The sequence below is a fragment of the Pectinophora gossypiella genome, chromosome 11, assembly GCF_024362695.1.
Source record: "Pectinophora gossypiella chromosome 11, ilPecGoss1.1, whole genome shotgun sequence".
Taxonomy (NCBI): domain Eukaryota; kingdom Metazoa; phylum Arthropoda; class Insecta; order Lepidoptera; family Gelechiidae; genus Pectinophora; species Pectinophora gossypiella.
Window position 1 is genome coordinate 9,471,607 of NC_065414.1, and position 15,198 is coordinate 9,486,804.

General features: G+C 37.9%; 1 protein-coding gene across 5 annotated transcripts in view; it reads left to right on the plus strand.

The window, feature by feature from the left end:
- LOC126370919 (probable phospholipid-transporting ATPase IM) overlaps positions 1–15,198 on the plus strand; it is a 75,488-nt gene that overhangs the window by 25,479 nt on the left and 34,811 nt on the right. For 2 of the 5 annotated variants that reach the window (XM_050016041.1, XM_050016042.1), the window contains exons 1-3: positions 1,662–1,860; positions 5,887–5,945; positions 7,733–7,945. In XM_050016041.1, coding sequence (XP_049871998.1) covers positions 1,677–1,860; positions 5,887–5,945; positions 7,733–7,945 — 456 coding nt within the window. In that variant the 5' untranslated portion in view covers positions 1,662–1,676. Of the gene's footprint in view, positions 1–1,565; positions 1,861–5,886; positions 5,946–7,732; positions 7,946–15,198 lie in introns of those variants that run through there. The other 3 variants (XM_050016043.1, XM_050016044.1, XM_050016045.1) reach the window with 2 other exon arrangements.

Sequence of the window (15,198 nt, forward strand, 5' to 3'; positions counted from 1 at the left end):
TATTTATTTAGAATTTTAGATAAACACTCCATACAAGAAATCTCGTTCTTACCGTGTACCGTGTGTGACTTTACCGCCTTAGGGGCGAGTGAGACAGACAATCCGAACGCTCTCCCTTTACTCCTTAATGGTTTACGGCCATTTAGACTACAATGAGACCCAGCTGGGGGCATTCTTTATCCCATACCGCGATCCTGCGCGGTGATAGCATTTCAGCGTGCATCATTGACTTACACTAAAAACAACTAGTTACTGCGTAAAAATAAATATTTATATGATTTTAAAACAAATATTACAGAAACAGAATGTTGTGGGAGAATATTGCACGGGATTTAAATTGTACGCCCTTCTAACCCGTACGTACCCATGTTAAAACTGGGCAGTTCGCGCTGCCTCTAACCTGCTCCTGTTTTTGGTGTGCCAAAGCTTTTAAAGAGTTGGTTAGGGTCGCGTCCCGGACGCTCATTTCCTCCGGATGCGCTGCAGATGAGGTGCAAGGAAAATGTCTTGCTATTTCTGATTTTCAGGAAAGGTACTACCTGCATAGGAGATAGATCTTAAAATAAATGTTACGCTTTTTTGTAAAGTTTACGCGACAATCTCATGGACGTCAGTTGTAAGGCGTTGCATGTTTGAAGTGAATTATTTATAGTGCGCCATAAATTGCATTGTTATGAAACATGAACACTTTGTCGACGTGAGGCCATCTGCTGATGTCCGCTTGGCTATTAAATCTCGATGATATCAACAATTTATCAAAAGATACTTTTTGTGTTCATTATAACTACTTCTGAAGTTCTATAACAGTCAATATAACTACTTTGTTTATAAACTAAAGATATAGCAGAATACTTCTCCACGCTGTTTCTTCACCCATCACTGCGGGTTTATATTCATACTCGACGAATAGAGATTTATCGGCTATCGGTAATTGCAACCTCATAAAGCGGAACTATGGTACCTGTTTATCTTAAGATTCTGTGACGTATGCGCACGTAATCAGCACACTTAACAGCGTTTTAATTTGTACAGTAATTAAAGGTTAATTAAAGACTGTAATGTAGGTATGCTTTTGTTATTGTTATTAAGTTATATGTTTAGAGGGTATGTACACATTTTCGGCCATTCGTCAAAGTAATATACCACGTACCTAAATCGTGTTAGTTACTAAAATAAGTCATGATTATTTTTCTGTATCTTGTATTTTATCATAGTTCATAACATTTAGAAAACTACCAACAGAATTATGATGATCATACTAACAATTTACATCCTCATTTCTGAAATCAACGACATTGTTAACGTTAAGAACACGAACGTTAAGGAAACGTTGAGAAAAAGAAAGAAAAAACATTTATTTCGATTTTGGACGTCACATTAACAAACATAACTGACACCGCACGTAATATTTCCGTTTTCTCCCGAGAAAAGAGGTAGTTGGCGGTTAGGCCGCGTAAACAATGTAAAAAGCGGCAACCCCATGTAAACGTGCGATCGAGCGATGCGCGCGCCTGGGCGGCGTGTAGTTGTAGCGGCGTAGCGGTCGGCGCCGAGTGAGTGTCGGCCCCGCGTCGGGCCAGAGCGCGCGTGGAGTGGCGCGTGTGTGCCGGGCGGGGCGCAGCAGCACGGTGGCCGCGTGTGGCGCGCGGCATGGCGGCGCGGTGCTGGCGGCGCGCATGAGCGCGCGCAGCGACGCCGTGGAGCTGGAGGTGCTGGGCGCCGACGGCGAGCGCCCGCCGCCGCGCCCGCTGCGCCTGTCGCTGCTGGAGCTGCTCGGCAAGCTGGTGCGCCGCCCGCAGCCCGCGCCGCCGCCGCCGCCCCAGAGGCACAACCACCGCTTCCGCACCTTCGTCTCTGTAGGTCTGTACCTATCGATTCTGACGCCACCGCCGCCCTAGAACGTGCCGCTTATTGAATTTCCGTCTCGCGCGCCTCGTCGCAGGTGACGGGCTGCGTCATCGCGCCGTATGCGGGTGCGATGTTGCCGAAGCGTGACTGCGTCGGCACGTCGTTTGCATAACGATGCATTGATGTTCTAGAAAACTAGGAACGAAAGCGTACGAACGCAGAAATGGAATTAAGCAAATCGATGCAATTGAATCAAATGCGCCCAAGGAAACCTGTAAGGGGAAATGGAGAGGAGAGAAATTCAATATGTTTGAATTTCCAACTTACGGCTATTCTCCATCTCTTCGAACAGATTTCCTTGATAGATGATGATGAAGGTCGCAGTCGGCGCGCCCCCGTGCGGTCAACGGCCGGGCGTCGCGGCGACGGCGCTGAGCGCTCGCTTACGAGCCGCACTGTTGTTATTGATTGTCGCCAATGTTTCTCATCGCGATAAATTTAATTACAATGCATCATACCCGCCTATCTAGTACAATATTTATAGTTGATGTTAATCACACATTATAAACATCAATCAAATGTTAACATTACAGACATCTATATGTCATTACATTTATTTTTTGAAATATCAATGTAGTGTCGTTCTTTGCATGTTATGCATTCCGTCCTTTGCACCGAATCAAACGAATGAGCAACCAAGGGCGTGAGAATTAGCCATTGTTCAGCGAATTATTTTACACGGTGATGCTAAAATTAGCGGTTGTTTGGCGATTATATCACCAAGCGCGTGGGTTTCGCGACACCGCATTGCCTTCAAAGCGATACTATGACGGCCCATAAACCTCCTTTAATAATGTTTGTGGTGAAAGATTCCAAGTTTCCATACAAAAGCGATGTTTGCTTAGCGTTTGTCAGGACTTAGACATATTATACAGCAACAAGTTTGGAAGGGGCCAGCATTGCCACCACGTTATTGATTTGTTTGACCTTATTTCCGAATAGCTCTACGTTTCGTCTCATAACCGATGACCTTGAGAAATATTGATATGATATTAATTTGTATTAGATTATGTCGTAACTGTTTTGTTTGAATATTAAAGAAAATTCTAGACAAAATTATAGGTTGGTTGAGTGTGTGAGAACCAGCACATGACGTCTATTCGCTTGAGATTAATTTGTGTATTGCTTTTAACTAAATCGATATTATGTAACACCCATTTTCCTCACTCTTTCAAATGTGTCTATTTTTCTATGATGTATATCATTCATCTTGATGCTATCATTTATTCTGATCTTTGTTTTGTTAATTCATATCTTTTGCGGACTAAACTCCAAGGAGAAGTAGTCTTTTATAGTTTAAGAAACTAACAGATTTAATTTCTTATATCTCCAGTTTAATGTCATTTACAATCGTATCAGGATTTCTTCCGCTGCAGAATTTTCCTCGCTCTCTCTCTTATCCTATATAAAAAATCCGGGCTGTAATTAACCGAAGCAGAGCGTAATTTTATTGCTGTACGTTATATTATGTTTTAACGCTGCAATATAACTTAATGTGCCAAGGTTCTTTTAAACGTTCTTTCTCTTAAAAGACCTTTTAAGTACAATGAATAAACGATTGAATGAACAAATGATACGAAGAAATTTGGCCTGATTTTTCTACTGCTTTTATTGTATTTATTATTTTTATCAGTCCGCATTCCATTTTCCAAAAGTTTGTTTCCCACCTCAATGTCAATCGCTTAAACTCATCTGTCTTGATTTAGAATAAAAACTGAATTAAAGCCACATGAATGCCGTGTATATTCCATGCTACATCCTTCCTGGCAAAATATGTCCAAACAGGCGCACAACAGTATTTCTTGTCATTAAAGTTTTGAACTATTCCACACGAGCTACGCTAGAGCAAGACTTAACGTAACATTTCGTGGGAGAAGTGAATGGTCTGTAGCAAAGGGCGTGTGGGGTGGAAATGTCCCTGAAAACGTTATTGGTCGTAAAACTCGTAAACCGGGAGAGGAGATCGATCGGCGTCTCGACGGCGCCGGCGGCAAGCCAACCCTTAGCCACTACCATCGACTGGATGGTAAAGACCTTTGACCCTGAATTGATGTCCATTGTAATTTGAGAGTCGTTTACACGCCACCACTTTCAGCCAATAATTAGTATTAACAGTTTTTGTGATTCAATCTAGGTATCTATTTTTTTGTCACGTCACTTTAATGTCCCCCAATAACGTACATTGCGTTTGACTTCTTTGACCTAGAACGATTTTTTCTTTGACGATATTCCTAAACAATGATCTTTTATGTTACCCATTTCATTGCTTATTCGATTGGCAGTTCATAATGGTCAAATCTAATTGAAAGCGAATGAGCCATCTCATTTGTTTTGATTTGCAGAGGGTTGTTCTTGTGTTGTGCGTGTGGCGTGCGTATTGTTTGGGCTCTCATTATTGCCAGTATTCTTATTGATAACTAGACACTACAGGTTGTGAGAAACGCTTCATCAAGCAAGTGATTTGCAGATGATAGAATCAAAATTAAATCTGCATAATATTCAGCTCAGCAAGCAATAACTGATGTTACGCAGATACAAAATTAGTAAGAACATAAAATCATGAATTAATTAGACATTGAGAGCTAAATAGAAGCGTAGTCTTTGTTTAACGTTCTGTTTTATGAGTAACGAATCAGCGTTCAGTAGTCGGAACACTGTTCGGGCACGGGGCATAACTGCATAACGTCTTCACTCGAGTGGGTTAATGGAAAATTTACCCTGCGAATGGCAGCTAGCGATGACTCATTTACAGCTGAACCCTTTTCGAGAATACGCCCTTCAGCTGAATCACAAACGACATCTGTAAATGAATCGAGGAAGTTTAAATCGGTTAAGTTGAATAAACAACTATTCTAAAAGGAAACCTAAGTGAATATGAAAGTAACAAGTGATTGTTACTTTCATATTCATTTCACCGGTAGAAACATTCATTAAGCAAATGAGTTTTAAGTCAAGCTTCAATGGACAGTCAATTATCTTCGCCGCCCATGACAGGGCACGTTCTAGACGTTATAGTAGGTACTTTATTATAGACACCCTTTAGATCAGCTTTAATGACTTCCTGGCGTTTGAGAGTCTGAAGTGTGCATGTTTTATGATTATTACCTTCAAGTGGATTTGTAAAGTCCTGTCTTGAGAAGTTTGGTAGCCGACTTCCAATAAAACTATACCTAATATAATTTCACAAGGAATTATCTCTAGCGCTCTGTAAGGTAATTATGGCGATGTTGTACCGTCGTAAGTGTCTTGGAAAATATCTTGTTTATTCTCGTAAAGTTCGCTCGAGTAATCCCTTGAGATTCCCATACAATGTAGTTTTGATGTTTATTCAAGCGAAGAACTTGAGTTTCATTACTTGGGACATAAGGCACTTTTTGTGTCGTTAATTTTGCAATTTCGTGAAAGTTTTGAACAATGTTGTTACTTTGTAAAGAATAACATCGTGACTTTAGACGACGGAAAACTGTTCTAAGAAACGATTATCTCAACAAAAGACTAAAAAAATATATAAAGTGTAATAAGTTCTGTATTATATAAGTACCGTTTCTATAATTTGCAATAGTGTAGCCTGCTATGTGCGCGTGCCGTGCGTTAGGAAGCCAAATAACTTTCCTTCCGTCCCCGATTGGTGTCAAATGCTTCACAAACTCACTTCCAATCAATTTGTGACTATCGGGAATACTTGAATTTTAATAACACTTCTAAACAAGGACTAACTTGTGTTAACATAAGTTTGGAGGTCCCTGTGGTTTGGGAGACCTAATGAACATTTGACCTACGATGACACGTTACAACTATGGTACTCAACTTTGATAAGCCATTTATAGGTTGAACTTTTACTATAAAGTCTGTAAGCGTGCACGGAGTAGCCGAGTTTCTTCCTATCGCTTTATTATTCATATGGACCTTTGTCTAAGTTTCACGTGTAGCATAACAAAGTTGTGTCTGAAAGGCTAACGTCCATTGTGCTTGTTACAGAGAACGAACGGAGAATCAAAGCGAACAACAGAGAGTACAACGCGCAGTTCCGCTACGCCGTAAGTTGCTACTTGACTTTCTTGCTTTATGCTTGTTTCGTGCGCTTGGATTATGTGTTTGTTATGTACTACCATCCTGTTTGGAGTATACACAGCGTCTGGAGAACTTCTGACACAAAGTTCTGCAATTTGTTCCTGACACTCATTCGTTTTTAACGTCACTTAATTTCATTTATTGTTGAACTAGGAAAATTAAGAACGCTTAGGGTTCTCGTAAACCTGACACAGGTTACCACTAGCAATCATTACAAATAATTCATAAAGGGGAATGAAATTGAATGTCTATTTAGTTTCTAGATTTACTTTTACATTGCTCTATCTACTTTTACTTTTTTCCTGGCTTTTTATGCTTAACTTTTGCATAAAATTGCCTGTATGTCTGTTAACTTAAAAATCGTGATATTAATTTTATAATTGCTTATCTCTACATAGCATAGGTTGGTACAAGTATTTGGCGTTGTACCAAAGATTAACATCTCTGGCAAAACATTTACTTTTAAGTTCCTCAGATTAACAGAAACCATCGTTTTGACATTATAGAATAGAACATTTATAATTTCAGAATTAACTCAATAGATATTTGTGATTACTTATAATGTTTTATTAATGACTAATTATGAAGAGTTTGAATTTCATGTAAAAACGTTTATATTTCAATGGGGAAACAATCACTCGCGTTTTCATTCTGTATCGGCAAATTCTGTTGTGTTATGCAAACAAGAAATTTTACTGTTCAGAACTTGAATGCCGATGGCAATGTTACATGAGCGGTAAATTGAAACATTTTAATTAATACGGACATTTACTGTCGTTATTTGTTTATCCCTTTTTGCCTTAAGACTCATCATCATCTCTCTAGCATTATCCCGTTTTCCACAGGGTCCGCTTATCTAACCTGAAGATTTGACAGGCGAGGCGATTTTTTGGGGTTTGATTTTTTTTCGTTTTTGCCTTAAGACTGATCAGTCGAAATGGTAATGATAATACAGACGAAAGTGATAGAGAGATTGTATTATATCTCTTTTTTCATTGCGTAGATAAGGTTCCATTGAACATATATATTAGTATTGTACACGCCTCTTGATTGCCCGATAACCTAAATGATTCGATAGATAGGAGAACGATGTCTGGCGAACACCATGTTCACACAAACTTAACAGAATTAACTCAATCGAAATAACAAATCTGTTTAAGAAGTTATGTCGATCCATATGGATAAGATAAAGTTTGCTATAATCCGAAGAGACAGAAACTTCTGGAATTTTCTAACGTATTTTTCCTGTTGATTCGATTCATGCTTGTGTAAGCAGATTAACTTTTGATGCCTTTCATCGTTATGTGGATTTTTCTCTTTGGTTTGGATTTAATTCTGTTTGAGCAGATAACATTTTAGTACCGTTATAATTAAAAGAGTCATTAACGATAGCAATATACATTTTTGACGTGAATACATTACAATAATATCATATTACTACTCACTAAGATTTATAATATTCAATTTCATTATAGACAATATTCTCTAGAAAAAAATATTATGTCGATCATCATTCACGACAATCTTATGGTTAGAACTTTGACTACGCCAACTTATAATGCTGGGGGAAGAAAACTTATCTAACTTCTGAGGGTAATTAGCCGTTGTATAGATTAAAAGCACGTCGCATAAACTTATTTGACAAATTGAAAGAAAGTCTCACTAAATAACAAATAATTTAGTGCGACAGAGTTCTACAGTAGAAACATAAGAATTCGACAAGCCGATATTTGAATTTTGCAAATTGTTCCAGAACAACTACATCAAAACATCGAAGTACTCGATCGTAACGTTCTTGCCATTGAACCTGCTGGAGCAGTTCCAGCGGTTGGCGAACTTCTACTTCCTGTGTCTGCTGGTGCTGCAGCTGATCCCGGCCATATCGTCGCTCACACCCATCACCACCGCCATCCCACTAATAGGGGTGCTCGCGCTCACCGCCGTCAAAGACGCCTATGATGACTTTGTGAGTACTTAACACATATAAACACCCGACACACCCGATATTCCTAAAGGTCTGATGATAACTTGTTGCAGCTTGATATCAACGAAGTCCTCAGTAACTGTTACCAAACGGTTCATCATATCTATTTTATACTGATAGGTAACCTGCGAAAAAGAATAAAACAGCTGTATCCAGGAGGTTACACAATAGCAAGGTTTTTAGTTAATTCGTATGGAATACGTCATTATTATCATGATCTTCATTAGTTTGTAGCAGTCTACCGCTAGACATTGTCTTCATTGATTGGGTAAGTAATGGCAAAAATGCCACAAAATCTTTTGTATTTAGTTCGTTCCTTTAAGGTTTTCTCTTATAATATTATCCGACCTATTATTATTATATTACAAAGCTTCTCAATTGAATGAGTTTAAAATAACCTTAAAATTACCTTTTCTTTTTTATAAATCGGCTTTCTTTATTGCTATCCGAACTTTGGTGCATTGCACCAATCTAGTCGGTCAAAATGTAATGTGGTACTATCAGTGTGGGATAAGGGTTGGCTTCAATTGAGTATATTTACATTCAGATAGTTTATTGTATTTATTTCTCGCTGCAACATGGCCGTATACGCTAGTAAACGCGGCCTATCATTCAAAATTTAACGATTACAGGAATTAATTACCAAAGAGGATGATTTGATTATAATTATGTACCTATAAAATGTTAATTATCCGATTTAAATGTTAACATGGTAACTGTTGTATTTGTAGAGATTTATCCCGAAGATTGTAGGCTGTTATAAAAACAAGACTGACGGATCAACACTATGGGGAAATAGGTCGAATAATCGCTAAGCAACGGGTGTCAGCGTTGCCCCGCTTAACAATATTTCCTTATATATGTCACCGTAAAATTGTAAATAACGTTAGATTATAATCTATCGATTTGAATCTCGCGAGATTGTGAACTGTCGAATAATTATGAATCGTATCATATTGCTTACAATTTAACGTATTATTTTTCGGTAGATTATAATTTATCGAAGTGAAACCGTCAAATTGTGATACGAAACGCACCTCGCGTGCTATACCATAGAGTTACAAAACTATTAGAGTGAGCATAATGTTAATTTGGGATTCTCTTAAAATGCATAAATGTTTTTGTCATAATTTTAATTATCATAATCCTTTGTGCATAACGTTTTTTAGCATAATAGTTTTACTTTCCCATAATAACATCTAGGAATTCTGGTTTGTTAGGTATAACTTATTTTTGGGATTAATAAATAGATATCCATAATTCTTTTTTAGAATAATAGTGTTTTGTCATAATTTTTACAAGGCATAACAGTAGGTTAGGGTGCGGCGGGGGTGGCCCTTGGGCCACCCCTATGCCGCCAGCATGTTTATCTTACACACGAAAAGTATACTGAATGATACGTTTCAGATTTTTTAATTTTGATACATTTTTTCTTACCATGTGATGTCAGAATTATTGATTACTTACTAAATAATTAATAAATACGTACTTGATTTCACAATCTTGAAGAGCATTTATTTTATTTGACTGACACCTGTGTTTTATTCCTAACTCTATGGACACAGAACGGTCTACTGTAAGGCCGACCAATCAGGGACAGCCGTCGGACAGTTGACAATTTGACAATTGTAAGATTGTGATTTAACAGTTTTACTTCGATAGATTATAATCTGACGAATAATAATACGTTAAATTGTAAGCAGTATATTACGTTTCACAATTTTTCGACAGTTCATAATCTCGCGAGATAGATTATAATCTAACGTTATTTACAATTTTACGGTGACATATATAACACTTTATACTTGTTAAAACGTTTAGTTGAGTATCCTAACATCGTCAAATAGTAGTCTACTACGTCCCACGTCACCTTTGTCTACCATTTTAGGCCGTAATTATTTGTGTCACCATGTCATTTTTGTTCATTCAAAGTTTGAGACAAGTTTGAATTTTGCAGCAAAAAATGTCTTTGCTAGTTTAATATTACCCATACCTAATGTACCTGTAAGAATGATAGATCTGTGAGTGGGTATACGCTCGCACGCTGTGAGAAAACAATTTACTTTAGTAATGAATTCTTAAATCTTTACGAAATTGTACTTTTTATTGCAAAAATATCTGGTCTATACAGATATGTATATAGTTATACAGACTGTTAATTTCGAGGGTAATAAGATTGATTTTAGTGTAATTACCTACGGAATTCGCTCTCCCCGTGGCACTTCTAGGCACATCCTTCGTGATTCAATGAGATGCATACAAGCATAGTGTGTGACGGATTGTTCACGTTATCGGTTTCTCTCGACTGGAGTGGAATTTATCAAAGATAATTATCGACGCTGCCAATACACGCTAGTATCGCTAATGTCATTATTGACTTGCGGTATGTTTTTTTTTAAATAAAATAGGCTCGCGTTTGACCACAATCTCATCTGATGGTAAGTGATGAAGTGATCGAGGGTGGATCACGCTTACCTAGTAAATGCCTATTCACTCTAGCCTTGAAGAATCCCAGATTATAAGGAGTTGGAAAAACAGACGACGGATGTTTTATTAAGTATATAATTCTTTCCAATAGGTAATTATTTTTAACGACTTTTATTTTTAATGTTATATACCTTTGATAAGAGGCTTATTTTTTAATATTTATCTATTCAGTTGATACGTGTCGAGGTTATGCCTTTACCGCCTAGGAAGAGCATTTTACGTTACGATAACATTTTCATATTTTCGTTAAATATTCCGATTTTATACGAAGAACGAGTGGAACTTAGACGCTTCTTTGCTGCTATCAATTTGCAAATTATATGCACCCACCGTTTTCCGAATCCAAACTCGTGTTACCTTACATAGTACGTATCGCTCCGAATATTTGAATTTCAATGCGTTAGCTCATTGATTATTCATAAATTATCCCGAAACAAGCAGGCATGTTTTTTCCGCAAGACGTATACAGTAACAATACTTTCAAAGTCCTCTAGTGTTCTTACGTTTGATAGATTTAAATTGGTTGTAACTGGCCGAGACACTGCGAGTTTTTAATCAACATAAACAGGCATTCATTCTCAATAAGTGAAACAATTAATCATTCTCTGATAACGCACAAAGATTACTAAGTTTCTGCAACATTAGGTTTGATGTATTGTCCTACAACGTCATACGGTCTAACTGTCTGTTTACATAAATCATGGTTATCTGCAACAGTGAACTAATTCATATAACCAACCAGTATCATGGTCTGCAAACGAATGACCTATTATCATTACAGCCTTTATTGAAGACCAAGGTCATTTGTAATTAATGGTTTGTGGCAAAAAGTGATATAATCAATGCTTTGTACATGTTCCTATGCGTGCTAGCTGGAATATGTCTATTGTACACGTATATTTATTTTTTCCTGTTATAAATGTACATAAAATAACCTAAAGGGTCTCGTCACGGTTACAAGCTCCTCACTATGTGGCAGTTATTAAGTACTTTGATATAAAGAACAATTTAAACTGCTTAACAGCGAGCCCGGTACTAGGGTTCACTATATTATTTCGCTTATTCTCCTTTCGTATTGTCGCGTAATCACTGTTATAACTTGAGGGGGGGGGGGGGGGGGGGGGGTTTCTTAGCTTTTGCATGTATTACCCATAAAAACTCACGCGCGTAATCCCTTCTGCGGTGCGATGACCCACAAAATGTAAGAAAACCATTGCCAGCCCTCACGGCATGGCATCGCAACGGCGTCTATTGGTCGAAACTCTTGACTTAATTCGCGACGCGCGCAGTGCGGTTGCTGTAGCTGTAGAGCCGGCAGGGCCTATCAGGCAGATATTAATACATCTATCAAGTTTATTCAGTAAATACTATACTACCAAACCAAACAGTACATCAGCAAATGGTAAATCAGGCCCAAGATAATAATATGATGCTATTCCCATTCATTCATTAAGTATATGATCCTTCGTAGACTCCTACTACAACAAACATGTCCTTGGAAAATTGTTCTTTGTTCCTTGGAACACGTATGGAAAGCTTTGGTTTTTTGATTCCTGCTAATAATATTAGTCATCCATCTGAGGACTCATTACCGGTGGCTAACCATTACCGCAAATTCATACTTTATGTATTTATTAAAGTACAACCACTTTATTTATTTGTAAAATAGGTAACGGTACTTATTATACTATACGTACTATAGGCACTTTAAACAGAAGTGTCATTTATATAAAACTACTAGCTTTTGCCCGCGACTTCGTCCGCGTGGCGTCTTATATAAGAGAGAGATCTTTGTGTGTGTGGGAGTGCATACTTATGCAGTTTAGATTTTTTCATACAATTTTTTTCCCAATAACTCCCATTTTTCAAAATACAGCCAAAAATAAACTTTATATTTACTAAGGTATGCATGCATGCTAGATTGAATCAATTGATTGAATTGATTTTTTTTTAAATTGATTGTTCATTGAGTTTTAATTTTAATACACACTTCCTCTCTTCCCTTCAACGTTGCTGTGCCCTACAGGGTCCATGTTTTAGTTCCTATGCCTATGTAACACCCCATTGTACTACATGGAATGCAATAAATAATTTAATTGAATTGAATTGAAAACATCTATCTTACGCGGTTTCGATTTTTTCATACAAATGTTTTTTTCCCGCAAACTGCCGTTTCCGTGGGAATTTTGCAATATTCTGTTGCAACTAAGCTTTCAGTTAACTAAGGTACCTGCATGCCAAATTTCAAGCGTCTAACTTAAGCGGTTTAGATTTTTCACACAAAAGGATTTTCCCGCTAATTTCCGTTCCCGTGAGAATTCCGGGAATTCCTTTCTTAGTGCACCTCTACGGTACCTAAGCTATGTCCCTTCAAAATTTCAAATGCCTACGTTTAGCCGTTCAGGCTATGCGTTGATATGTCAGTCACTGAGTCAGTCAGTTTCTCCTTTTATTTAGATTTGATTTTTTCATACAAATGTTTTTTCCCGCTAACTACCATTCCCGTGGGAATTTTGTAATATTCTGTTGCAACTAAGCTTTAAGTTTACTAAAGTACCTGCATGCCAAATTTCAAACGTCTAACTTGAGTGGTTTAGATTTTTCATACAAAAGGATTTTCCCGTTAATTCCCGTTCCCGTGGGAATTTCGGGAATTCCTTTCTTAGTGCACCTCCACGGTACCTAGGGTACCTGCATGACAAATTTCAAACGTCTAACTTGAGTGGTTTAGATTTTTCATACAAAAGGATTTTCCCGCTAATTCCCGTTCCCGTGGGAATTTCAGGAATTCCTTTCTTAGTGCACCTCTACGGTATCTAAGGTACCTGCGAGCCAAATTTCAAACATCTAACTTGAATGGTTTAGATTTTTCATACAAAAGGATTTTCCCGTTAATTCCCGTTCCCGTGGGAATTTCGGGAATTCCTTTCTTAGTGCACCTCCACGGTACCTAAGGTACCTGCATGACAAATTTCAAACGTCTAACTTGAGTGGTTTAGATTTTTCATACAAAAGGATTTTCCCGCTAATTCCCGTTCCCGTGGGAATTTCGGAAATTCCTTTCTTAGTACGCCTCTACAGTATCTAAGGTACCTGCATAACAAATTTCAAATATCTAATTTGAATGGTTTAGATTTTTCATACAAAAGGATTTTCCCGCTAATTCCCGTTCTCGTGGGAATTTCGGGAATTCCTTTCTTAATGCACCTCTACGGTACCTAAGGTATCTGCATGCCAAATTTCAAACGTCTAACTTGAGTGGTTTAGATTTTTCATACAAAAGGATTTTCCCGCTAATTCCCGTTCCCGTGGGAATTTCAGGAATTCCTTTCTTAGTGCACCTCTACGGTATCTAAGGTACCTGCGAGCCAAATTTCAAACATCTAACTTGAATGGTTTAGATTTTTCATACAAAAGGATTTTCCCGTTAATTCCCGTTCCCGTGGGAATTTCGGGAATTCCTTTCTTAGTGCACCTCCACGGTACCTAAGGTACCTGCATGACAAATTTCAAACGTCTAACTTGAGTGGTTTAGATTTTTCATACAAAAGGATTTTCCCGCTAATTCCCGTTCTCGTGGAATTTCGGGAATTCCTTTCTTAGTACACCTCTATGGTATCTAAGGTACCTGAATGACAAATTTCAAATATCTAATTTGAATGGTTTAGATTTTTCATACAAAAGGATTTTCCCGCTAATTCCCGTTCCCGTAAGAATTTCGGGAATTCCTTTCTTAATGCACCTCTACGGTACCTAAGGTACCTGCATGACAAATTTCAAACGTCTAACTTGAGTGGTTTAGATTTTTCATACAAAAGGATTTTCCCGCTAATTCCCGTTCTCGTGGGAATTTCGGGAAGTCCTTTCTTAGTGCACCTCTACGGTACCTAAGGTATCTGCATGCCAAATTTCAAACGTCTAACTTGAGTGGTTTAGATTTTTCATACAAAAGGATTTTCCCGCTAATTCCAGTCCCGTGGGAATTTCGGGAATTCCTTTCTTAGTGTACCTCTACGGTATCTAAGGTACCTGCATGCCAAATTTCAAACATCTAACTTGAATGGTTTAGATTTTTCATACAAAAGGATTTACCCGTTAATTCCCGTTCCCGTGGGAATTTCGGGAATTCCTTTCTTAGTGCACCTCCACGGTACCTAAGGTACCTGCATGACAAATTTCAAACGTCTAACTTGAGTGGTTTAGATTTTTCATACAAAAGGATTTTCCCGCTAATTCCCGTTCTCGTGGAATTTCGGGAATTCCTTTCTTAGTACACCTCTATGGTATCTAAGGTACCTGAATGACAAATTTCAAATATCTAATTTGAATGGTTTAGATTTTTCATACAAAAGGATTTTCCCGCTAATTCCCGTTCCCGTAGGAATTTCGGAAATTCCTTTCTTAGTACATCTCTACGGTATTTAAGGTACCTGCATGACAAATTTCAAACGTCTAACTTGAGTGGTTTAGATTTTTCATACAAAAGGATTTTCCCGCTAATTCCCGTTCCCGTAAGAATTTCGGGAATTCCTTTCTTAATGCACCTCTACGGTACCTAAGGTACCTGCATGACAAATTTCAAACGTCTAACTTGAGTGGTTTAGATTTTTCATACAAAAGGATTTTCCCGCTAATTCCCGTTCTCGTGGGAATTTCGGGAAGTCCTTTCTTAGTGCACCTCTACGGTACCTAAGGTATCTGCATGCCAAATTTCAAACGTCTAACTTGAGTGGTTTAGATTTTTCATA